At 38.4% G+C, this 24,829-nt stretch overlaps 1 protein-coding gene across 1 annotated transcript in view; it reads right to left on the minus strand.

Moving 5' to 3' along the window:
- Nucleotides 1–5,840: 5,840 nt before the first annotated feature.
- BLNK (B cell linker) overlaps nt 5,841–24,829 on the minus strand; it is a 103,426-nt gene continuing 84,437 nt past the window's right edge. The window contains exons 11-25 of the mRNA XM_072869794.1: nt 24,482–24,562; nt 23,006–23,031; nt 22,418–22,446; nt 22,015–22,110; nt 21,190–21,232; nt 18,738–18,765; nt 18,362–18,434; nt 17,732–17,762; nt 16,639–16,681; nt 15,781–15,859; nt 15,294–15,325; nt 12,202–12,281; nt 8,469–8,552; nt 7,295–7,450; nt 5,841–5,978 (exon numbers count right to left, since the gene is read on the minus strand). Of these exons, the coding sequence (XP_072725895.1) occupies nt 5,859–5,978; nt 7,295–7,450; nt 8,469–8,552; nt 12,202–12,281; nt 15,294–15,325; nt 15,781–15,859; nt 16,639–16,681; nt 17,732–17,762; nt 18,362–18,434; nt 18,738–18,765; nt 21,190–21,232; nt 22,015–22,110; nt 22,418–22,446; nt 23,006–23,031; nt 24,482–24,562 (1,001 nt within the window). The 3' untranslated portion in view covers nt 5,841–5,858. The remainder of the gene's footprint in view (nt 5,979–7,294; nt 7,451–8,468; nt 8,553–12,201; nt 12,282–15,293; nt 15,326–15,780; nt 15,860–16,638; nt 16,682–17,731; nt 17,763–18,361; nt 18,435–18,737; nt 18,766–21,189; nt 21,233–22,014; nt 22,111–22,417; nt 22,447–23,005; nt 23,032–24,481; nt 24,563–24,829) is intronic.

The raw sequence follows: 24,829 nt of genomic DNA on the forward strand, positions 1-24,829 counted from the left end.
TTATAGAAAATACTTCTATTTTGTTTTATACTATGTCTGCCACAAACCCTATGGGAAGGCCAGGATATGGTGAAGTGCAAAGCACCATTTCAGGCCTGTAAGTGCATTCCAGTTTTATTCCAGGTGGATGTAATTTGTCCCCATAATGACTAAATAGTATTTTCTACTATTGCTTATTCAGATGAACTGCCTCTTAGGGTACCAGGGGTTTGGCAAAACCAAGGCTTAAGTTATTCCTTCCTCATTTTACCACCCAGTAGGGTAATATTCCTAGGAGCCTGCTTGCTTCCTACTTACAGTTCTAGGGATAACGATGAAGGGGGAATATGCTTCATGTTTCTTAATGTTTATATGAGGGTATGTAAACAAAAGACCTTATCTTAGCCATAGTGACTGAGAGTATACAAATGAAGGTCCTTATTATGCACAGTAATTATTATGTTCAGAGGCTTTGTCCTCCAGATTCTTAATTAACCTGGAGGCTAGATCCAGTCTTCAGTGGGAGTGCCCTTACCATATGGCACCTGTTGCCCAAGCAATGGAAGATTGTATCTTAGGTGGGTAAGTCATCTTCCCAAAGTATTGATGGAAAAACTGTCAAAATTGAATACTGGACTTAGAGAGGACTGGGGTATTTCACTCTCTGAGGTTTTAGATTGTATGCAAGCTCAGGGATAGTTCTCTGTGACTATTTCCATAGGGTGGAAGTGAAGATTGACTTGCTACCAATGAAGCAATTAGAAGTCTTTTATGGATGTCACAGGGATGTCACTGGTAACAGAATTTGACTTATGTTTTAAGAAGTGTTATAATGAAAATGATTTAAAAAAAAATTACTTCAGTAGCTAGATACAGGTTTTTTTCTTGATGTGTCTGTTGGCAGGAAGAGGCACACTAGCCTTGTAGCTAGTGGGCATCTTGTGCATGACTTGTGCATGACTCCCTTGTAGGGAGTCAACTGAAGTACCTGAGACAGTCAAGGCAGCATAGTTTGGGTGAATTAATATACAGTTGGTGTGTGTTCTGTATCAAAATTGGATCATTTTGTGTTGTGCAATGGGCTTGAGCTCTTTCATGAATTTGGGTAGGAGCTTTGAAGAAGACTAGTGTAGCAGTGAGGAAGTGTGTTAGAAAGAAACAGCATTAGGGAAGGACAAAAATGTGTTGAGCTTTTTTCACTGGAAGGATCTGTTGGCTTCCTCGGCTTCCTCTCCTATAAACCCTGAAATTGAACCACTGATTCCTGGACGTTGCCCTTGCCTTCTTTGGCAGAAATATCTGTGAAGTTTGTTGCTAAAACTTACTCGGTGCAACTTGACCGAGGATGACCAATTTTTGTTAACAGTTACTTAGCATTGAGGTGGAAGTACTGCTGTAGAGTTAGGGGGGTTTCTCTATGTTGATAAATCATGAGAGTGACAACTGTCATTGGAATTTTTTTCCCTCCAGCTTGTTTTCCTATTAACTGGGTAACCTTAAACAATACTGTGAAAAAGAACATTGTAAAGCTAGGAAATGTTGAAATAAGGTTGCCTTATACAATCTCAATGCATTGTCATGTGTCACTGTCCGTGCACATGCAACTCATTCAGTGCAGAGAACTGTTGCTCCCTCTTGAGCAGTGACTTCATATTTTGTTTCCCCACCCTCAGTTATGTCCTTGTGTTATTTAGCACACATTGCTCAAGTATTGTTCTGAATGTATAATTCTCTCTTTCTTAATGAGCTTTTCCATAATGCTTTGTTTGAGGTCCTAAGAGTTTGGCACTTCTGCAGATCAGATTTCAAGGAATCTCAAGGGAGAATTCCACAAAATTAAGACCACAATTAATGATAATCAGGAGAAAGTTTGGCTTAAGCAATCGGACCAGCATCACAGTGGATAGTGCAGTAGAAGGTGCAGGGACAATATACAGTTCTTCAATGAAATGTTCAACTGCTTTAACAATATGAGGCTGCCTTTTTACTGGCTGACTCCTGCAATGTTTGTTTGCGCATTTCTCAGCATCTTCAGTAAATGGGAAAGGTGTCTTACAAATATCCTACAAACAACAGCCCTTCATTACACAGCTACGATTTATCCCTGAAGTATTTTGTGAACCAAGTGAAATATAGAAAGCCACATGGAAAAATAGTCAATGATCATATATTTAATGCTTGTATTGTAATGGATATATCTGATGTGACAACTTAAGGTTGCACAGGTAACCAGATTTGAAGAGTGTCTTGATTTTGAGTGCTTGACTTTGCCACCATAACATTTAAAGATAGCTTGTAACGTTGCGCATATAGCAAGATAAGAAAACCTTAACTTGGTTATAGTGTTTTGGGACATACATAAATAGGTGCAAGTGCAGCAGGGTCAACAAGTGTTTTTCCTCTGAGAAAATGTTCTGTAAATATATACTTGGCCTAAGCCTTATTTGTACAGTGTTCGTGTGCTTGTGTAAAGTGGCCTTAAAGAGGCCTAAAATCTATCCTGTTGTGTATTCTTTGCAAGATGTGTATTAATCAGTAAGTCATGGTTTCTCTTCCGCAGTAATTCCAATGTTTTAACAAAAAACTTGTGTTCAATGTGTGTTCCAGCGTTGTTGTCATGTGAGACATGTTTTTTTTACAACACTTCCTAAGAATCTCTGCCTGCTGCTGGTGGTTTAGATTGAAGGAGGAATGTAGTTTTGTAAGTTGCATGTCTGAACACTTGGAGTTTTGAGAATGCAAGTTCTTACTCCTTTCATGTAACATTGTTAGGAATGATTTGCAGTACTCATTGTACTCTCCTTTCTATATCAGGTAGGCAGACAACACTTCTGCTCCTTTGTACATTAGTAAATATGGTACTTTGCCCTGAGTTCTCAGACAAAAAATTGACTTAATTTTAAAGCCAGTTTTTTAGCTTTAGTTTTAGGTCTTCCTTTATTTTCTTCCTAGCTATTCAGTTAATGACAATTAATACGGAAGAGAAATTAGCTAACAATATCAAAGAAATACGGGAGGAGAGGTGTGTTGCTATGTCTGTCAGAGGTCAGACTTGACATAAGTGCGACCTGGTGGAAACAGCTGGCAGCATGAAGTAGTGGCAGCTGCTGGCACTGCAACAGTTGTAAGATAAAAGTTTCAGGTATAGGATTGCACCAAGTTACCATTTCCTAGATTCTGTATTGGCTGCTGAATCAATAGAGTCAGGATTTTTAACATAGCATGCTCCATCCTGAGTGCTAATTTATTTTATATCCTTGCAAAATGCAAGCTTGTATTTTCCCTTGGTCAAACCTTTCTCTTCTCCAGCTAAAATTGTGTTTCAAAATGTGTCTATACCACAGTCTGCCCAAGCTATAAAAGATCTAGCTTGGGTATGGAAAGCAGAGTAACTAGTCTGCTTCCTGTATAAAACTGAGTATAGTAAAATAGGTGATCACATACTGGTGTGTTTGGTTTTTTTCCCTTATGGAGCGTTATTTTGTGCCTGGGGTGTTCTCATCTCAGGATGAATGGATTATTTTGTGGAAGGTGGTGTTGCCTATCAAATCCCTGCTTCATTTTGTTGTTGAAACTGTAAGGTACCCCTGTAATGATGTAGAACATGGCTAAAAAGAAAAGGGTTTAGGGATGAAAGTAGTTCAATGTTTATCTAGAGCATATTTGTTATTTGTAGATCAGCCACGAAGTTACATGTAATACTGAGCACTTAGAGCTGAGGGGCAGGAGCAGCAGTGCTTTGAGTATAGAAAGGGCTCAGTATTGCTAATTACCTTAAAAACCTGATACTTAGTCTCTCACATGGAAGCCTATAGCTATGCTTGAGTTTCCCTTTTTCATGCCTTTTTCTTCCCCAGTTCTAGAATGATGGTGATACTACACATTCAACTCAGAAAGAAACGTTTGAAGAACCTACACGCTTTTGTGAGGAGCAACATATAAAGGTTAACAAGAAACAGACAGTTGTGTTAAGAACAAGGTTTAAATACTGTGTAGTACATGAGTGAATAAGGCAAGGACTCTACATGAATGCAAAGAAAGCTAAATACTGAATGGCTGCTTTTTCACGGATTATTTTCCATTGGGAGTATTGCTTGAAATAGTAACCTTCTAGAGTGATGTTTCATGTAACTAAATATCAGAGTACACATATAGGAGTAAATTAAGCTTGCAGAGACTAATAAGTTTTGTGGCCTTGACTTGGCAGTCTTAATGTTCTAAACATTACACTAGTACTAAGCATAGTATCAATACTAATTAATACCAACTGAACAATATATTAATAAACATAGCATTTCTGTAGTACTGTGAACAGTCTGTCATAGGCAGGCTTGTGTAAAGTCTGTATACGTTGTTTCTTACTCGCCAGTGTCTCATTTGCTTCACATCTGGGGTAAGCATTATCTGTGTTGCAGAGGCAAGAAACAGACGCAGCAAGGTAGGTGGTGAACATCATCATATTAGTAAGCAGTTCTTTCTAGAAGACAGGTGCATTACTTGTAGAAGTAATTGATCCAAACCACAAGGATGTAGTTGCAGAATACAGCTACAACATAGCTCTAAGTGACTTGCTGAGACTTTGCAAGTCTTGGCTCAGTCTTGCTGTAAATGCCTTGCAGATAATCCTAGAGAACACTGCCTAATCTGGAACAAAAAGAACAAAGCATGTGTGTGTAGAGTGTCAGTTTTGGAAAAATACCTTTAAGAGGGATTAGTTTTCAGGTCCAGTGGAATCAAACATCTCTAGAACTAATTAACAACTGTTCCTAAAAGCTTTTCATTGGTGCAATTTATACATTCATCAATTTAATTTTCACCACTTTAACCTTTGTGGAAATTACTTTGTTCGCAATAATGCAGTAAGTAAATGACTGTGATAGAACAGGCTTGAAAAAAGAAAGGGTGGGGTTTTTTGGTGTGTCTGTAAACAGTAATTCTGCAAGAATTGAGTGGGTAGTTGGTTTAGCAATGAAGCGACGTGCTTGGGTCACCAACAGTAGGCAATTTGAAGACAAAAGATTTGAGAGCTATTAAGCCAAATACATATGCTAAAGCTGTAAAAAGCAATAGTTTTCGTAACAACAGAACTTGCGAAGGAGCACATACAAAGATATACATTAAAACATCAACAATACTGATTGATGCTTTCTTGCTGGAAGGAATGCTAAGAAATGTGATCCAGCAATGCTTCCATACACTATTGACTTTACAGTATTTTAAATTTTATTTGTACATTTGAAAACACAAATATTAATGAAACAGTAAAGCCGAAGAAAAGGACAACACATGTCCATTAATCTAAAACATTCAGACAGCTTTATTGCCACTAATCACATGAAGTACAGTCCTATTTTCAGCTTGTACACAGCGGTACATTAGGTCGAGTTGCTCTAGCTTCTGGGGCTGTGCACAATTTCACAAAGAAATTGCTGAAAGCAGTGATCTGTGGTAAACATAACAAATGGCAAGAGTGGGTATTCACTGTGAGAATGAATATTCTCTGTGGGAGAATACACTGTGGGTGTTCTCATTTTTAAAGTGAAAATGTCCTACAGGAAATCTATCTTTAAATAGCAATCAAAGGACCAGGCTGTGGTATGCAGTTGTTCTTCATGTGACTTTGAATACCCGTGTTGTCAGAGATGGAAATCGCAGACTAAAGTATATCTGCTTTGGCTTCTTGTGTTAAATACAAGTGCTTTTCTGATAAAAGTGACATGGGGTTGAACTTTATGAACTGCATCTCTTACTACTCAGTAGGTGCTCTTAAAGAGTATTTTCCATCGTTTTGGATTTTCTTCTTTTAATACCCAATCCACATGTTTTGAAATGTTGAAAGAAGTGATTAAAAAAGTCTTCATTTTAGCAGTTTGGTTTGATTAAGAAACTCTTACAATGTGTTTCAGTTTCGTTGAGTCTTTTGTGTTGTTTTGGCTGTCAATTAGAACCAGGGAGGTGTGCTGATGATTCTCCACTATTTCAGCAACACTGTCAAAGCGCTGGATAGAGAAAACAAAAATTAATTAGTGCTGACTTTCTTTAATGCTCTAATATTGACAGTAATCACTGCATCATCTTTTTCTCTTTGCTTCTCCCACCATTGAAGAGGGTGAAGCTATGACTGTTACCAAGTGAGATGCTCTGCTTTTTAGCAAGAGCATTGATCCTGCTCTTAGTCCTGATTCTAGTAATAGACAGATTAAATTTGGGTAGTGGAAGATACTATGGCCACTAGCTGTCTCGTCTCATGCTCCTTTCCATTTGTGATTGCCACCTGCACAAACTGAACCACAGAGGTTGTTACATGGCATTAATACCGCTTTCAGTTTACCTTAATATATACCAGGCTGCAGACTGTGGCAGTTTGGAAGCTGCTTCATCTATGGCTCAGCCACCTCAGTTAGAGGGAAAGCGATCTCCAGCAGTAATATGGTACAGACAGCCAATAAGAACTGTTTTAGTTACGTGATTTTAATGTTTGTCACTGTAAATTAATATCCAGAATCTGCTAGGTCTGTTGCTTTTCCTTTTGGTGTTTGGTCAAATACAGACTTTGGACTATCTTTCTCTTTTTCTCCTGGGGTCATTTTTGACCCTTTGTTGAAGGCCAGATGAGCTCCATGCTATTATTTATTCTGTAACCTCAAAACCATTGCCTGGGAGGCAGATAATTAGGCTAAGGCAAGCCTACTTTTACATCCCTGTAAAGCCTACTCTGTGCAGGGATAACAAACAGTTTTTATTGGTATTTGGGTTCCAAGTTTCTGTTTTGCTGTCAGAATAATTATCTGTGTGGTATAATAGCCAACCAGTGATTTTTGCACCATGGAACTGGAGTTTAACATTTTCTTTATGTGAAAATAGGATTAAAAGTACTGTCATTCTCATTTTTGATAGAGTTTTTTTGTTGGGGTTTTTTTTGTTGTTGGGGTGGTTTTTTTTTTTTTGAGTGTGGCTGTTCTTCCTCTACGATTTTCCAAGAAACTTAACTAGTCTTAGGTAGAAGGTGAATAGAGGACTATAAACAGCTGGAGAATTTATCTAGCAGCTGCAGCTCTGATCCTGATAACTTTTCAAAACAGTTCTATGAGTATGTTTTAAACTTGATCTGTGGTTTTAATTACAGTATGCAGGAGCTGATGTTACACTGGTTTCTCTAGCTTGATAGATCAGTCATTACATAGGGTATACTTTTATCTTGATACATGAAGAATCCTTTCGGTCATAGTGCAGTATATCTTAATCCTTGCTTATTAAAGGTATATTACTGAAAACTGTTAGAAAATGCCCCCCCCCCGCCCCCCTATCATCTCACCTCTTCACCAGTTTTTTCTCTGCCCAGTGCATATTGTCTTGTTGATTCAATAAATCGTATAGGAATGTTGTATACTCTTCTGTTGTAAAACACAACCAGTGTGTATGGTTGCCGTGAATCCTGTCCGGAACTCTTTCTTATTAGAAAAGATCCATCCTAAAGAGAGAATAGTAGTAAGTGTATTCAGCTTATTTTTTCCAACAGCTTAGTTTGGTTTTAGCTTAATGTTTTCATCTATATTAGCATTAAACCCTTTTCTCCCATTAGAAAAACTGTACAGCAGGAGATGGGAAGTACGATGTATTCCTGCTGTCTAACAGTAGCTTACAAAGGTGTCATTTAAGAGTCACCTTTGCTGCTGCCTGTTCTCTCTCAACCAGAGAAAGAAGAAATAAACATGCAGTGGCAGCAGTCTGTTGGGGTCCACAGATTATTAGGAAGTGAAGTTACTATCAGTGGCAGTAGGTAGGCAAGAAAGCAGTGAGAGGTGGAGATACTGTTTGTCCAGAACTGTAAAAAGCACTCTGATAAAGATGAGCACCTACAGCTACTGACACTGTAGCCCAGTGCTTGCTAGCTGGCAGTAGGCTACACTGGTGATAACCCCACTGCTCCGCCCCTTTATCCTGCTTTGTGGAGTTTGGCAAGAGTGGAAATGTACCTGATGCTGAGGATGCAACTCTACGTGTTACTATTCCCTTCTGTGACACTAGCTTTTGTACGCAGAATAGTTGAGAGAACTCAAATCCTCCAAATACCTAAATGCATAGTGTTGCTATTTCAAAATACATAGCAGCATCAGCCTTTCCAAATAGTAGCTGTTTTTACATGAACCATTGGACAGTGGTAGTGATGATGTAAAAAGTCACGGGGCTTTGCCTTCCATTTTAATGGGTGCACATGAGCTATCAGATCTTCCTTAGCTCTCTAGTCTGTAATAGCTTTCTCTGCAGTGCACCAGTCTGAGTTAGACTAATGCAACTTCGTCTTGGGATGGAAACCATAGTTAAATAGTTTCACCACAATAATTTCATGTTTGACAGTATTGCATGGCACAGTATTCTGACCTGTTCAGAATACAACTGATGTTCTTAGATATTTCTGGTTGTCTTTTGATTTTTTTTTTTAATTTGAAGTTTTTTTGTAAAATAGACATTCTTTAAAAGTGACCTACCTTGTTTGATCGGTACAACACATCTTCTGCTGTTTTCCTATCACAGGTAGCAGCATACCATGCTTTACTATGAACACCAGCATCCTAGAAAGAGAGAAACAGTGTTTCACCTGTAAAATAATAATGATAATAATAAAGAATATGGCTATAGGGGAGTTAATACTAAATAATGACAGCTGTGAAGAACTCAAATGCAGAACACTTTAGAAAACACAGAGTTTAGAAAATTCTTTGCCAGGAGCTCACTGTTTTTGTTGGATGGAGGTAGGACAAAGAAAAAGTAGTGTGTCAAAACAGTGGTAACAGATGCGTGATAGGAGGCTGATATATGACAGAAGAGAGAAAGATACCTTGAGGAAAGTAGTCAGGTTCAACTGGAGGACAGTTTGGCATTTTTAAAGCAGGAAGCTATTCTAGTAGAATTTAAAGAGGGTATACAGGAAATGTTGAGGAATAAATTGACCATTAAAATTTAAATGCTGCTCGGCTGTGGGCTAGCCAATGAAATGTCCAGATTTGGTAGGCAGCTAAGCTTTGGGAATGAAGTTTCCCATATACTTAATGCTATTTGTGAACATGATCATGATTGCCTCCATCTGGATAGCATGGAGACTGGATAAGTGCATGTTTTGCTCTTTTTGTTGTTATTAAATAAGGACAAATGGATGGAGTCCTACAAAACAGAGGAATAATTAATGTCTTTCCTCTACTAATACAGCAGTTCAGCCCCTGGTGCTTTCACCTGAGACATGAGATAGGGATTCAGTTCCAGTCCTCTGTTGGACTGAGTCTGAATGTATCCTTACATTTGAAACAGTGCTCTATCTAAAAGGCATAAAACCATGTTTACTGTGGAGAAGGATTACATCTGTGACAGAATACAAGAACGGCTTATATTTTATAATGTATCTCTTTGGTGCCTCCTTTTTGTATGTTATCCCCTGTGAGCACCTCACCAAGATCATCCTTCTTCTCTCCATTCTGTTAAATTCTTGGCAGTGTTCTGTACAGTAAATGAACTTAACCTGTTCTTCCAGTGGAAAACATGGGACAGAGGACTTCATGGATGGGGGCATAGGTGCAGACCCAAAGATACAAGAAAGATTGGCACCTTAAAGATAGGTGGATTCTGTTTTAGAAGATAAAAGCTCTCATAGCAAAGGAAGTGCAAAGATAAAAAGATGTGAGGAGGTGGTGGCAGTTGGGAGTGAGTGGTACGAGACTGTAATTTTAGTAAGAGAAGAAGTGGTAGAAAACTGAGTAGTAAGATGATGCAGGATTGAGCGTACATTTGGGAACAGGAGTGGGGTTTAGGGGAAAGGTATGGGGGATTTTAGAGAAGTATGAAAAGAAGTGATACTCAAGGGAAGGACAGGATGTGGGATTAGAAGCAACATGAGACCTATGCATTATCAGACTTCAATAGCTAGACGATTAACTAGCAGGTTATAAAACCAGCAATCATAAGAAGTGAGCTCTTGCCGAGGAGGTTTATGCAAAAGCTAACTCAAGTGAGTGGAGAGGCTATATAAATAGTGCTGAGAGTATTTCCTAATGAATACTTCTGGGTATTAACCTTCCTGGTAATTTGAACAGTTTTGTTCTAACTTTACAGTAACAACTTTAATGATAAAATTCATTTTCACACAGCTTTGTCACCTCTGTACAAAACAGATTAAAGATGAAGTTGCACGTTATGGCTGAGCTGGTCTGGCTGGCTTATTGCTGCCAAAAAGGGAATGTCTTGGCTTCTCACTTGTGCTCATTTTGTGGCTCATCTGATCCCACAGTGAGATAATTCACTTTAGTAATCTCGCAGAAAAAAATTTGTTATCTTTTTTGTTTTGTCTTGTTTTGTGTTTGACTGACAGGTTGGTTTTCTGTCAGTTTAATGAGGTGGCTCAGCCCACTGCAGGATCAGAGGAACACCAGAGAAGCCTGTGGCTGGGAGGGGAGTTGACAGTGAGGAGAGAGCAGAGCCTCCATTTTAGGGGCATTGCACTAAATTCTTAGATTGGCTCAAGCCATAACATATAGCTTTGCCTCCAAAGTTCTTCCATGTATTTCTCTAGTCACACTGCTCATTGGAAGAAGAAAGGATGACAGGAACTGCAAGTACGCAAGGTACTTGGCCACTTAGAGAATAAGTCCAGTAAACCAATCTTTGTTCAACAAAACAAGGAGTCAACTGCCCCCAGACCTTTCTTCCAGCACTATCTGTGGCCTATAATATGGAAGCAGAGACCTGCTGCCAAAGTTTGGATGGGAACCAAACAAATAATGAACCTATGGGCATGAATCATGTCTGCGAGCCCCTGTATTGTGCAGGATGCTACAGCAAGTGATACCACTGTACATAATTGGTGGGAAAAACAACACTAACAGTTAATATATTGTCTTAAAAAAAACAACAAAAAAACCAAAACAAAACCAAAATGGACGTTTTATTAAGCTCTGGTTTTGCCCGTGGCTGTTACATAAAGGCTGCAAATGTAATTGCTACAAGATGTTTATTTACTGTCTGCTGGATTGTTTATTTGAAAGCAATTTTTATAATAAATATACAGTATGACATACTGTTAAAATGCTTCCAGAACTTCAAATCCTTTGTGTTCTTCACTGTTGTATTATCTTTGTCATGTCAGGCTTTAGAACATTTAATGTTATTGGCTCTGCATAATAGAGCCTTTGTTTTGCACTCAACAGAACTATTTTTACCTTGTTTGTGACTACTAGGCTAATAAGAATGGCTTCCTGCATTTTGTAGTCTCCCTTAATCCAAAATAAGAGTAAGGGGAATAGCACTGAAATGAAAATAACTTTGCATTTGCTTGGATTATTCAAAGCTTAATGTTGCAACAAAACACAGAAAAAAGAATTTGTCATAAAACTGACACCATTAACTGTAATGAGAAGAGGTCTGTTTAAAGGAACAGACAGGAGTAGGACTTGGGAGAGACTAAAACTGATGGGGAGACTAAAACTAAAAGTGTAGGGGGAGGTATCACAGCATCCTCCGAGAGGGGCAGCAGTGACTTTCTTCTCGGTTCTTAAAACTTTGCTGACACCCCAAACTGCAATAAATAGGACAATGTTCATAAAAGTGATTCTACCCTCTGCATCCTGCTGTGTTGCGTCAGTCAGCAGAGCATCCCTGTTTCCTCCTACAAATTTCTAGGATTTCTTGGCACATCACATCAGTGCAGGCTAATGCTAATAGCTGCAGATAGCTTTATTGTATCTTGCTTGGTGCACGTTTTTTTTTTCAGGACACAGTATGTACAGCTGTAAGTTAGAAAAAAGTAGGCAATTAAAAACTCTTTATAGCTATCTATCTCAAAGACTGGACTTAAGTACATCACCACAGATTTCCTTGTTTCAAATGATGTGGAAGTATTATGAACTGGGGAGTCAGGAAGACCTGAAACTAAGAAGCTTTTTCAGGTTTTGTTTAAAGTGACGGGTAGAGTGCCAAGGTTTGGTATAATCCTATTCACATACTTTTCTACAGTTTGTTAAAGCTCTCCTAGACTATATGTTCTAAGCATTTTTTGGTATAAAAGCTAACATTCAGATTATTTGTGCTACGGAAAATCTTCACTGCAAAAGGGGAAATGGATGCCCTCCACAAAAGGAGTATGATTTTTATTTAGAAAGTGGGTAGGGGCAGCAATACTACTTTAAAGTAAAGGATAAGAAGATTTCTGTAATGTGAATTTAGCTAATGTTATACCTGGTCTGCAGTACTTGGCATAGACGAAATGCTGCTGTGAGGGGAAGTACCCAGAGAACGGTTTGCAGCTTCTGGCACTTCTAGAAAAGAGAAAGAACAACATGTGTAAGTTTTCAAAGTATATTTGTTATGCTGTGAGAAATTGATTTGTTACAAGGACTTTGGAAGATCTGGAAACGCATGACCTTTGATATCACTCCAGAAAGCAAGCTACTGTAAATGGATGGGCCCTATATAAGTGCGTGGGACACTTGCCTGCTCAAAAGAGAAGCCTTGCTTATAAAGAGAGAAACAGTTTGCTTAACAACAGTTTGGTTAATAGCCAGAGCTAGACTTAACATGCAAGAAAAAAACCCCACCACCCCCTAAGTGAATCAATGTAGCAATAGATAAAGAAAATGCAGGAACACAATGCAAAAAGCACTAGGTGCCCTGTGAGAAGTAGTCATTTAGGTGAGGGAGTCAGGAAAACAAATGTAGCTCAGAGATAATTTTTCACTAATTTAGTCCAACTGAAATGTTTGTGTATGTGTGCAAGAAGTCTAGGCAGCTAAACAGAGAAGCAGAACTAGTAGGAAAGATTATGAAGCTTAATTATAATTGTAATAACAAAGCATAGTAGAAAATACCTATTGGGGCTGAAATACAGATGTTGAAGAGTTTAAGAAATTAGAAGGGAAATGGTTGAGTAGTGTTGCATAGTAATGATATGATAGTAATACGGGAAATAAGTATAGATAATTGTTTTCTGGTAAAACAATCTTGGTCAAAGATAGTAATAGGTGTCTGCTATAGATACTTGTGATCAGAGTTGGGTACAGATCAATATCATTATACTACAGAAGATGATTGTAGAAAGTTGAGTGTTACTTATTTTGTTATTATGGGAGGTTTTATTTCTTGTTTGCTTTACTTATTGGGGAAAAAAAATGCTACTAGGTTTGTTAGCACTCACCTATTCCTGGACATGATACTTTGCAGACTGCTTTATCAAATCTTCACCAATATAATTCTGATTTAGATTTTGGTTTCAGAAAGCGATAAGAATGTTATAGAGGAGGTCATACAGTGACTCAGAATTAAAAAACTCAATTGGACTGGAGAGCTCAAAGACACCTGTGTGAAGTCGGTTTAGAAGTTCTTTTGTAGTAAAGATGCAGCTGTCTGGAAGCTGCATTCCACGTACAGGGGAGACATTGTAAGGAGCGGTTCCAGCTCTTAATGAATGAATAATCACCTTAAGAAGGCTATTCAATATTAAGAATTTTGGGTTTTCTGTCAAATTTTGACTGACCAGCTGCAAAAGCTACAGCTGAAAAGTATGTTGTATGAATAAAGTAAGAATTGCCAGAATTCAGCCTGAATTAGACTTTACAAACAGAAATTAAAATAAGCAATAAGAGATTCCTTAGCTGTGTAAAAAGGAAAGAGAAATGGGGCTGTCTGCAGTAAGAATTTTATTGATTTTAAAGATAATCTAGGTACTAAACCAATAGTAGTTCTGGTACAGAAATGGAAATTTCCACAACCAAATTGGAAGCAAAACTCAAATAGCTTAGTACAATTGAACTGGTGGGCCCAGATAATCTTTATCCCAGAAATGTTAAAAACTGGCACATGAAATTACAAGGCTGGTAACAATTATTTTAAATAAATGTCAAGTCAGGGTGGTACCACTTGATTAAAGAATACCAAACATAATTGCTACAGTTAAAGTGGAAAAAGTGACCTGAGCAACTACAGGCCTTTTAGTCTGAATCCGCAGAGAATTTGAAGGAAAGAACATTAAGATTTGGAGGCAAAGGTACAACTAGCAAGAGAAAAATCTGAAATTTACCCAAGTAGATAAAATGTTATAGCTCTTTCATAAAATAAGAGAGTTCTACAAAAAGGGAATATGGTCCTGTACTTACTCTGGACTTCAGTAGAGCATTTGATACTGTGCCGTATGGGAAATTAGAACTTTTTATGAAGAAGATGAAAGTTAGCACTAGGCTTGTATGGTGACAAGGAAGAGATGGCAGGTTATGCTGAAAGGACATCAGCGATTGGGACCAACTGTATCTGTAATTAAGTTGTTATTGGACCTGGCACAGAATAAGAGCGTGTTACAGAAAGTTTACTAATCAGAGCATCATTTAGCACCAGATGACCTCGAAGAATAGTTACACTTTAGGGATTAGTAAGAATTTATGCTACAAGTTGAAGCACATCAGTTGTGTGACAGGAGCAGACAAACTTGAGAGCATCAGTCTATCACATGAATATAAACTATTATTATACTTCCACACCACAGGAGATATAATTGCAACATACATCAAGCAAACACTTCCAGGAAATAGAGAGAAGTACTAATAACAGCATATAAAGTTTAAGCTACACCACATGCAGATTTCTATGTTCAATTCTCATCCATTTGCAGTGTGAAAGATATATTCCGACTGAAATATGTGCAGAAAAGGGCTTGTTGGAAGGTCAGACAAGTGTCTGCTAACAAGAGACTAGAAAAATGTTGGATCTAATTTACAATTCTGTGCAAAGAGAGTTCATATACATATTACCTAATTTGTTTTTAACTGTGAACTGAAACAAAGTTCCTCTTTGAAAGTATTACTTACAAAAGAGCTTTAGTGTTTGCCATTATAAAAATACCTCCCCCCCCTGCCCCCCCCCGTAGAGAAAGAATAAATTGCTGGATGCAATAATAATCTGTCTGGCTTCTAGGCAACAGAAGCCTGGAACAGCCCAGAAGTGTCATATTTAGGGTTCTTCTGTGGCAAGGAAGATTGATGGAATCTTTATTATGATAGGAACTGACCCAAACTGCCTTTGGTAGAAATTTCCAGTAGTCACAAATGGGAATGAAGCACCCAGTTTCCATCGATTTATACAATAATTCTGACACACTCCCTTAATTTTACTAGCTGAGCTAAGCCCCTGGATACTTGATTTCCTCTTTGTATGCATTACAGAGACAAATGTTAATTCCAAACTAATGAATATGTATGGCATCTTGAAATAATCTTAATTCAAAGATTAATTTGAAATTACAAGTTAATCACATTTTAATTCAAAATCTGAATTATACTTACTTGGCAGAATGGAGGACTTTTGGAGCAAAGGCCTGAAATAAACATCAAGAGATTACAGAAAGGTCTGAGGAGATCTACCCAGTTCTGAAAATACTAAAATTGTGTATTTGAAGCACGCAGTGGTTGAATGTGTTCCATCTCACCCATTTGTCCATTGCGAAATAAGGGCCAGATACAGGTATTTAAAAAAAAAATCATATCCCACTAGCACTGACAATTAGGAATTTAAACATCTGGTTTAAATCTCCACCACCTAATTAGAGAGTATATCCTCCCATGCTTTTTGGTGGTGGTTATAGTATTTGGACACAGTTGCCATGTTTTATTTTTTGCTACTGTGAGGTCTCAAGAAACATGACTTTCAAAAAGCAACAGAAGGCTACAGAGAAAACAGTGCTCCCCTTTGAACTTCTCACAGCTGTGTTCAGACCAAGCAGTAGGAGCTGGTGCATTGAAATATTCAAGAGATGATGAAAAGAGATTTTACTTTTGGGCACCACTTGGAAGGGGTGGAAGCGGAAGCTCTTGGCTGGAACCTCGTCGTCGTTCTGCTGCTGTAGGTTTTTCTGTAGTTTGGGAAAAGAAATTGTAGCGTCAAGATTTCTTCAGAAATCTATTGTCCAAGATAAGAGAGTCCCAGTAGTTGAAGGAGGGTTTCTTTTATTATTATAACTTTCGGGGTTTTTCCTTACATGGCAGCTTGCCATCCTGCTGCTTTATTAACTAGTGGCATACCACCAACTTTCTAGGCAAATAGCTGCGCTGTGAGTGCCTGCAGGAGCTCAGTGGGAGACTTGCCTTCTGAGAGGCGAGCTGTGGGACACAGGGGAGGACGCTGGGGCAGGCTGCCTACAAGAGCTCAGCCGGAGGAGGTGCGGCTGGCTGGCTGCATCTTACCCTTGCGGTAGACAGCAGCTCCTGCTGAGTTTGTGCCTGGAGGAGCTGCCGCCTCGCACGGAGGCGAGACGCGTTTTCTGCCTGTGCGAGGGACTGGCTCTTGCCAGGAGCCAGCTCCGTGTGAGGTGGTTCTTGCAGAGTTCAGAATGATGCGCTCACGCTTCGCCTCCCTTCTCCCCTTTGAGGGCTCTATGGCGCATTGCTGGTCCATTATGTCGTACGTTACCCTGCCAGTAACCTCAATAGTTTTACTGTGACTGCTTTTAGAGAACAATGATATTCAGTGCAGCTAAGGCTGGCCAGATCCAGTTCGAAACTGCTAAAACCAACCCCCCCTCAAAAACCTAGAATAAGTTGAATGTGGTGTTGTTTGTTTCATGTTTTTAATAAAAAGAAAATTAAATTCTGATAAGTGTTAACTTTTTCCACAGTAGTGGAGATAACTTACCTTCATTTGCAGTTAAGGTCTCTCTGGAGGGTAAACATGGCTTCTGCAATAAAACAGAAGGAAACCAAATACTAAATGGCATGTCACTTGTACAGCAAATGTTTATCTTTTTATACTTTTTGTGAACTAGTTTACATTTAGAATTGACAGCATCCCAGAGGGATTAGGAGGTAGGGACGTGGCCATTCTGTGACGAGCCTCTAGTTGTATGACCTTGAAGCTTGGGATTTTGCAAAGTAGATTTGGAAAGAATCCCAGTTTGTGTGTATAAATAGATGGACAAAAGTAAAATCTAGAGATGCATGCTTTTTTTTTTTTTAACTCCCATCAGTAAGTTTGTGGTGTAAAAATTGGTTCATTTTTATCTCAAGTCCAAAAGTGAAGAGTCCATCCCAAATACTTGCGAATCAAAATTTGAGTATTTTCATCTTTGTCAAGCTATGCTCACAAATGTCTGAACATATTTCTTGTTACTGGAAGTTAAACTGTCAGTTTAGCTCACAGTAAGAACTCGCCCAATCTTCCAGTTTCATTTTTTTTTTTTTTCATTTTGAAACAATGATAATAAACTGTCCGTTTCAAAACATTTTTCAAATTAGTTTCTTTGAAAATTTCAACCAGTTCTCTCACTTTCTCCCACAAGAGGTTTTGGGATATTTTTCTAATGATGAAATACTTACTGAAAAACCTCTGACAAATTCTGGTAAAATCCCGCATCTTTCTTGAGCTATCACTCTTACAATAAAATTCACATTCCCCATATGCAGCCCTGTATATTTCAGGGAATACTTCTGAATGGCCTGCGTTCCCATTTATTTCCTATTTTATTCAGGTCTTGCACTGTGTTTATTGTTACATCCCAGAGTATTGAATCCAAACATCCCTTTAATCAAAATATTTTTCTACTTGAACTTTCTCACTGCTGCTTAGTTCATATAACTGCACCTAAATGTTTCCTTTCTTTATAACTCTTTCCCCTATTCTTTTTATACATTTATGTTGTAGCCAAACTCATGATAAAATTCAGTTTTACAATAAATTAAAAGTCATCTGTAAAATTATAATTTGATTATGCAATTACAAGTCAACTTACTGGTGAACTTACTGCATTAGAAGTTTTCTTTCTGCAGATTGGAGGAAAAAGAAAAAAAAGAGTATGGTTATTTAGCAGATACATGAATTCATTTAGCAACTAAGCATCAGGTTCACTGATTGCAAGAGATTTCTGGCCAAGATGGGATGCATCTCCTTAGTGGATAGCTGCAGCAGTTGGGGGGGAGGGGGATAAAAAAAGAATAAGGGTATCAGATGTAATGTGGGTACTCAGGAAAGGTACTTCCTTCCTGATACGCAAGGAAGCTGCGCTCTGTCCAGTGCTTAAGATGACAACTTGGGTGGGGCAGAAGAATTTTAACACAACTTTCTGCATTTATAGGCATGCACATGCAATTGCTGCAGTATGTGACTAAATTAAGCATGCCAGCCAGCACCTGCCATCAGTGGCAGGCAGTGAAGGGCAGTGGCACTGGCATGCAAGCAGTATTCCTCCAGAAATAATGAAAGAATAGCTTGCCTTTACCTAGTCAGCATATCTTTCATGAACAGCAATAAAAATTACTCCTGAATTCTGATTGCCATAGGCAAGGATAGGAGTTAGCTCCTAATACACCTAGTAATTAACCCCATCCCTATCAAAGAAGTAGTTTTATTATTTTTTACTCACAGGCCCCTTGGTAACGGAGACGGAGCTGCTCCAGTAGGAAATCTGGATTCTTGTGTGTTACTGAAGCTATGATCTAGAGATGCAAACGACATATTTAGTATGCAATATTAGCTGTATCTGAACAGAGGGTTTTCCTCACTGCCATTTCAGTGTTAATGTAATAAAAGTAAAAAATATCCGTTGGTTTAATTTTTGTCTTGACATGTTTTCACTCTGATTATACTAGAAAACAGTTCAGTTCCATTTCTTGCTTATTGCTGACTTACAGATAAAATTTACACTGACACACTCCACTACATACTATATTAAGGTCACCAGTGACATATTGACAATAAATTCCGCTCATATTGCCATGTTTTCAGTACAGAATACTTACTTTCTTCATTATTGTTTGCTTCATGGTCCTGTAATGGAAAAATGTTAGATTTGATGAGAAGCAATTAAAAAAGGAATTATTATTAAATAGGAAGTGCATAAATAATCTGGTCTTGGTAATCTGTATTAATGTTTAAAGACATATTTGTACAAAATGCATTTAATATCCAGGATATTTTTCATCAGCTTTTATTACAGCATTTGAAAAATTTTAGCAAACATCGATCTAATTTTGAACATCGTAAGAACCTTGGGATTGCTTGTAGTATTGAGAAAATCGGCCCTGAATTTTGCAGCAAGACCTTTTGGTTCATGTTTCATTTCCGAGCTGGAAAGCAGAAATTTTGCAGCAGTTTTGAATATATTAAGAACACATTTTCCACTAAACAGAGGATACCGAGTAGATTGTCTTTCCCAGCTTCTTTTGGAGATGCTTTATTTTGGCTCCCACTTCTTGTCTTTTAGGGAATCAGACTTCCATATGATAGGTACCTTTCAAAGAGGCACCAGTTATTAATTTGTCCATCTCCATCTACCAGGTTAATGACTTTTTGCTAATCTTGGTTACAAATGCATCCCTTCTCTGGTTGGAGAGGTGTAATCCCTTATTCAACAGCTGAGGGAATGAGATGTGGAGAAATTTTTCTCCCAGTCAGCCCAGGCCTTTGAGAGGAGCAAGGGTTACAGTTCTGTTAACATGATCGGTGCTGGTGAGTGTTGAGAATGGATTGAACGGGAGCAGTTAACAGATGTTTCAGTTATTGTTTTGCTTTGTCAGTGTGCACAGTCAGGGATGGAAAGGCACAGCACCGGACAAGTATCATGCTTATTACCATGTTCTTCTTTAAAACTGTAAGGGCTGGCCACTTACACAACAAGCAAAGACCCCAAAATTTGGACTACACTGGGCAATTCTTTCCTAGGCTGACTCTTGTGCCAAACTGGGTAACTGCAAGTACCCAGGAGCTGAATACACCCACAGTACAGATGAGTGTTTGGGAGCTCCATCCTTGGTGCTGCAACTAGCTTCATGTGTGGCCCCAGCAAAACAATAGTCTCCCGATTCTCTGCAAAGCTACGATGATATCCATCTTCAAGGTAAGCTCTGAGAATGAATTAGTGGAGAGGTTTCAGCTGCAGTATGGCACTGGAGTATATTCTGAAGCAGGAGTATTCTTGTTAGTGCTGATCAGAGAGTGGAATTTCTGTCCGACATTCTCCGTTCAGAAGGATTTATTTTCTAATCTTATATTGGTAAGAAAAGCTGAGAAATCAAACCATTTCATAAAAGAGAAATCCTGGACTTGACACAACTCAGGAATTGTTCAGCATCTTACAGGATACAGATCTAAATTGGAAGAACATTGTGATGAGGTGGAAGGGAAACCAAAATGCTGTTGCTGCTGTATGTAGAGGTGTGCAGTCGTGTGTGTCCGTCCCGTCCCCCCCCCCAGCAATACTTGGTATATCTAGAAATTTAAGGATTGAAAGTAAGATTATAAGATGTTCTTAAACCACCTGCATTATGTTACCGTAGCATCTAATGGTATGGTATGACCCCAAATTCCTAATTTTACGCATCTAATTTCTCTATGTAGTTATTGGTAGACTGATTATTACTTTAAGGGCAATTCAGAGCACTGGGCTGGGACAGAGTTTGATGCACATAGCTTTTGGCACAGATGCTGATGCAGTTACTGTCACCTTGTTTCTTGGTAGTTTGCTCCTCATGCGCACCCTCTCTTGTGCTGGCACAACTGTTAGTAGAGCTATGGTGCAGAAAAATTTATGGAACTAATCTGGCTGAAAAAGAACATTTTATACATTTGCTTTTGTCCATTTGCTGCAGATAGACAAGTTTCCAAGTAGTTTGCTTCAGAAAACCTTTGTTCCAGCACAGTGGAAGGGACAGACTGGGGACAAGAATAGAGGAAGAAGAGGAATGACTTAAACACAGCCTTAGGAACCCAAAGCTTGTAATTACTCCTTCATGGACTGCACTTTCTAGTGATACTGGTTACTCAGACTACCCAGTCTGACATTTTAGAAGGATTCAATTTTCAGAAAGTATTAATCATTCATTGTCTGAAAGGAATGAGGCTCAAGGAAGGTGTTTCAGATTGGGCAAAATAGCCCATTGCTACTGCAAATAAAGTTCCTGGAGTTCAACTGTGTTTTTTTAGTACAAGAAATTATTTTTGTGGACCGAGACATATATCCCTTAAAACATTTGAAGTTTTTCTTGGATCAGTACAGATTTCCAATGTACCTCTTTTGTCCAAAAGATTAATAGTCACAATTACAATATTAGATCAATCTGACATTCAGAGTTATCTGTTTCTTTTACTTAATCCAGATAATAAAAAGCATCCATCCATCTCTATGTATATATATAAAACACAGAACAGCCGCAGTTTAACACATTATTTTATAGTGGCACATTAATTACTCACTGCTTTTGGATGAAGACGATTTCTGGGAAGAGGCAAAATATTTCTGGAAAATATACACAATAAGTTAAGATGAGTAGGATTTACTTATTTAAATTGCTTGGCTCAGATATGCGTTTCAAGATCTAGAGAGGAGGAAGTCTGCAGTAAATGGATTTAATTGCAGCAATGCACCGCTGCAGCGGTTGTGGTGATGGCCCTCAGTGTGGAAGTATTCTAGAAGAGCTCCTGTCCTGGACCTCAGGTCCCCTGCAGCTGTGCACAGGACCTCACCAAACACCATAACACACACAATGTTGTGGATGCCACCTGCTCTTCCCAGGGCATATGACCTATTTTGTAGAGCGATGTCCTAGAGATGAGACAGTGGTTACGAAGCAACTTCCTACACTTCTGGGGACACAGGAGTGAAACAGGCTGCATACTCAAGTTTCCTTTGCCTCTTTTCCTCCAGAGACTTGGAATATAAATCATGGATTTACTGGGTCCAGCTTCTTTACAAGCAATCCTGTGCTCCATCCCCTGCAAAAACATGTCATTTGCAAGGGTGCAGAGATGGGTAATAGGACTTTAAACTGGCTTGCAGAGATGTTTTACCCCTGCACTGGATCCCTAAAGGGATATTAAAGAAAAAAGTACCCATTTGGCAAACTGGCTTGAATACAGAAGTTCACAGGGAAATTAGAACCTTCATTCTTACCTTGTCCCAGCATCCCTAGCTATTTGTGTGTCCTGGCAATTGCGTATTGTCTGAAGGCTACACAATAGAGAGGAGAAAATTTTGTCTCTGCTAATATTTCCTATTGATATAAGTTGCTGTTGACTTACCTGGAAGTATCCAGCTTAGGTGACTCTCTAGTCATGTTGTGCATGTGGGATTGCTCCGTATTCTGAGCAGGCATAGATGGAAGTGGCTTAGTGAACCTATTAATAAAACATGAATTAAGGAAAATTATATTTAACAACAGTGAATACAAAGGCAAACTCTCTTTCTCCTCCTCTACCCCCTCGAAATTCTAAAAAGTACCCTTAAGAGGTATTTCTTTTAATATGTGTTATTGAAATTAACATAGAAATGGATGACAATCTTTGTGTAGGTAATCTAAACAGAGAGAATTACTATATGTATATCTTCTAGAGAAAGAATTATCAAACATATAATATCTAGATGAGATAATATATTTTCGGACAAGTTTTAAGTAATGCACAAACATTCATAGCAATGGGTTACCTGGTTACCGGTGGTGGTGATGGTTTTTCCTGTAAGAGAAAATGCACTGAATTATTTGGTCACTTTTTGATTTCATAAAATACATTTGTATGGTCCTATTTATGTTATCACAGCAGTATCTTATCTTTGCATTGTGGTATAGATTTCTAGTAGAACTCTGCCTGGTAATCTGCACTAGGATGGGAGAGAAAAGAAGTCACCACCAGTAAATCTGTGAAGCCCTGAGCACACTGCTTTGGCCATATGTCATGTCAGTACCAGCAAGTGGGAAGAAAATGACTGTGTCAGAACTGTCACTGCTCCTTTGCTGCAGTTCTGCTTCTGGAAAGCATTCCCTTAGGCTGCTGCCTCCCAGACCAGATCACTATCGCACATGACTGGGAAATTTCAGCCCCTTCCCATTTACTCTGTTCTGCAGACCTTTTAAATTGGTTTGCCACCTTTTCTGTGAAGAAGCATCAGAAAGTTTTAAGTGCAGACAGAGATTTGTTCCCATTTCTCCCCTTTGAAAGACTGATCATCTTTTTTTACAATCACATTTGTGCCCTACCTGAGGGCAATGCAAGTCAAACTATAGAAAGGCCTTACCTCTTCTTCAGGAACCTCGTAGACTTCTGTAGGGCAGGGAGGAAAAAATGTGTTCTTTGGTTAGCAAAAATGTACTGCATGTTACCAGAAAAACTGATCAGGATTTGTATCAATTGTACTTCTGCCTCTGGAGAAATAACTTGGAGAATCTGCTCAGAGCTTGATTCTGCTTCCAAAACACTGGGGTAGCTACACACCAGTCTTCTAGTGGGAACTTTGGGAAAAGTCCCAGAAGTCTGATGAACAGCCATTGTATTAATGAACCTTCCCCCCCCCCAAATTTTTTGTTGTTCTCCCCGCACCCCCCCCCCCCCTCAAAGCAAGATGAATGCTTGTGTTATGCAAACCTGGGACAGTTTGGAAAAGATGTGTTATCACACCTGCGGTAGCATTTAGCCTTTCCTTGACTCTCAGGGAGGAAGAGATCAGGTGAATCAAATACAAGCTGGCTCATTTGCATGGCCAGTGTCCATCCCTGAGCTCTGTCCCATAGGCATATTTTAATTCACAGATACTAAAAACCAAAACCACCAGCATCCTTATCTATGTTCAGTTTCTTCAATGAAAATTGAATTATATTTCAACAAATTTCGTGTCAGACTTCATTGCTTTTATTGCGCTGAAAAATGTCCGAGTTCCCACCAGGGGGAGATGTTTTATTTTTTTTTTAGTAACATCTGTCAAGGAGCTGGTTGTTGCTTGACACTGATTTACAGAAAGGCTAAGATTGAAAAGGGCGTTTTAAAATGTCTGAAAAGTAAGTCACAAAATCCTAAGTCATAGAGAAAAAAAAACTTTTGTAGTTTACGACTTGAAAGCTAAAGACATTGCTAATGAATATGCAAAGACTTTTAAAGAACTGTGTGATCAATCTGTAAAGGTTACATTCCAAGCAATTAATGACATGACAAGGATGCAAAACAACTCGGAATTAGCACAGCTAAGAAAGATTAAGAAAATGTATGTGCACTTACAAAAGCAAATATGATGATTCTTATTTGCTTCTGCTTTTTTTTCTTTTTCCAAATAAATTGCTCTTTATAGAACTTAAATGGGAACACTGTTATCACAGGACATGCAAAACATCAGCCTATACGGAATTTCTTTAAGGTTCAATCTTGATGTGGTTTTAAAGTATTGAGTCTTGATTCCTGTAGTGAAATGGGATTACTAACATACTGAGTCCTATAATTGTTTTTGCTGTATTGATCCATTTGTGTTCCTCTGCTAGAGCAAAAGACTAAAAATAAATTGGCTTGGAGCAAATAACTTGTTCTAGTTTTATTCATGCTTAAAACATATTTACTATTCAAGCTAGGCAAAACAACTGCCACAGCACAGAAAAACCTAAAGGGGAACACATTTTTGTTTTACTGAAGTATGGCATATCGTTTGTGTTGTGAATACATCAAGCGTAATTTAATATCCCTCAGTCTTAGGTTATTTTATTTTAACAGTGATACAAACTCTACATACCTTGCATATCAGAAGTAAGAGAAGGCTTTGGAGAAGTAGGGGGGGCTGACTTCGTTGTCTTCATAAATCTGTTCACAGGAGCTAAAAACATATTTTATTCATATACATATATGCTTGTGCATGTGTATACACACACACATATTTATAGATATACACACATGTATTAAAAAACTAACAATGTAACATTTATACAGTAAGAATAAATATTAAATAGGTCCAAGTGATAGCCTTTTTGTGTGACCTTGAACAAATCAACTGAGGCAGAAAGCAGCTCTCATTTTAAAAGGGAAACATTATTCAGTGTTCATGCCTTGCTGAATAGGTTTGATAATGTCAGTAATGTCAGAG

This window comes from Ciconia boyciana, chromosome 8, assembly GCF_034638445.1.
Source record: "Ciconia boyciana chromosome 8, ASM3463844v1, whole genome shotgun sequence".
Lineage (NCBI taxonomy): Eukaryota > Metazoa > Chordata > Aves > Ciconiiformes > Ciconiidae > Ciconia > Ciconia boyciana.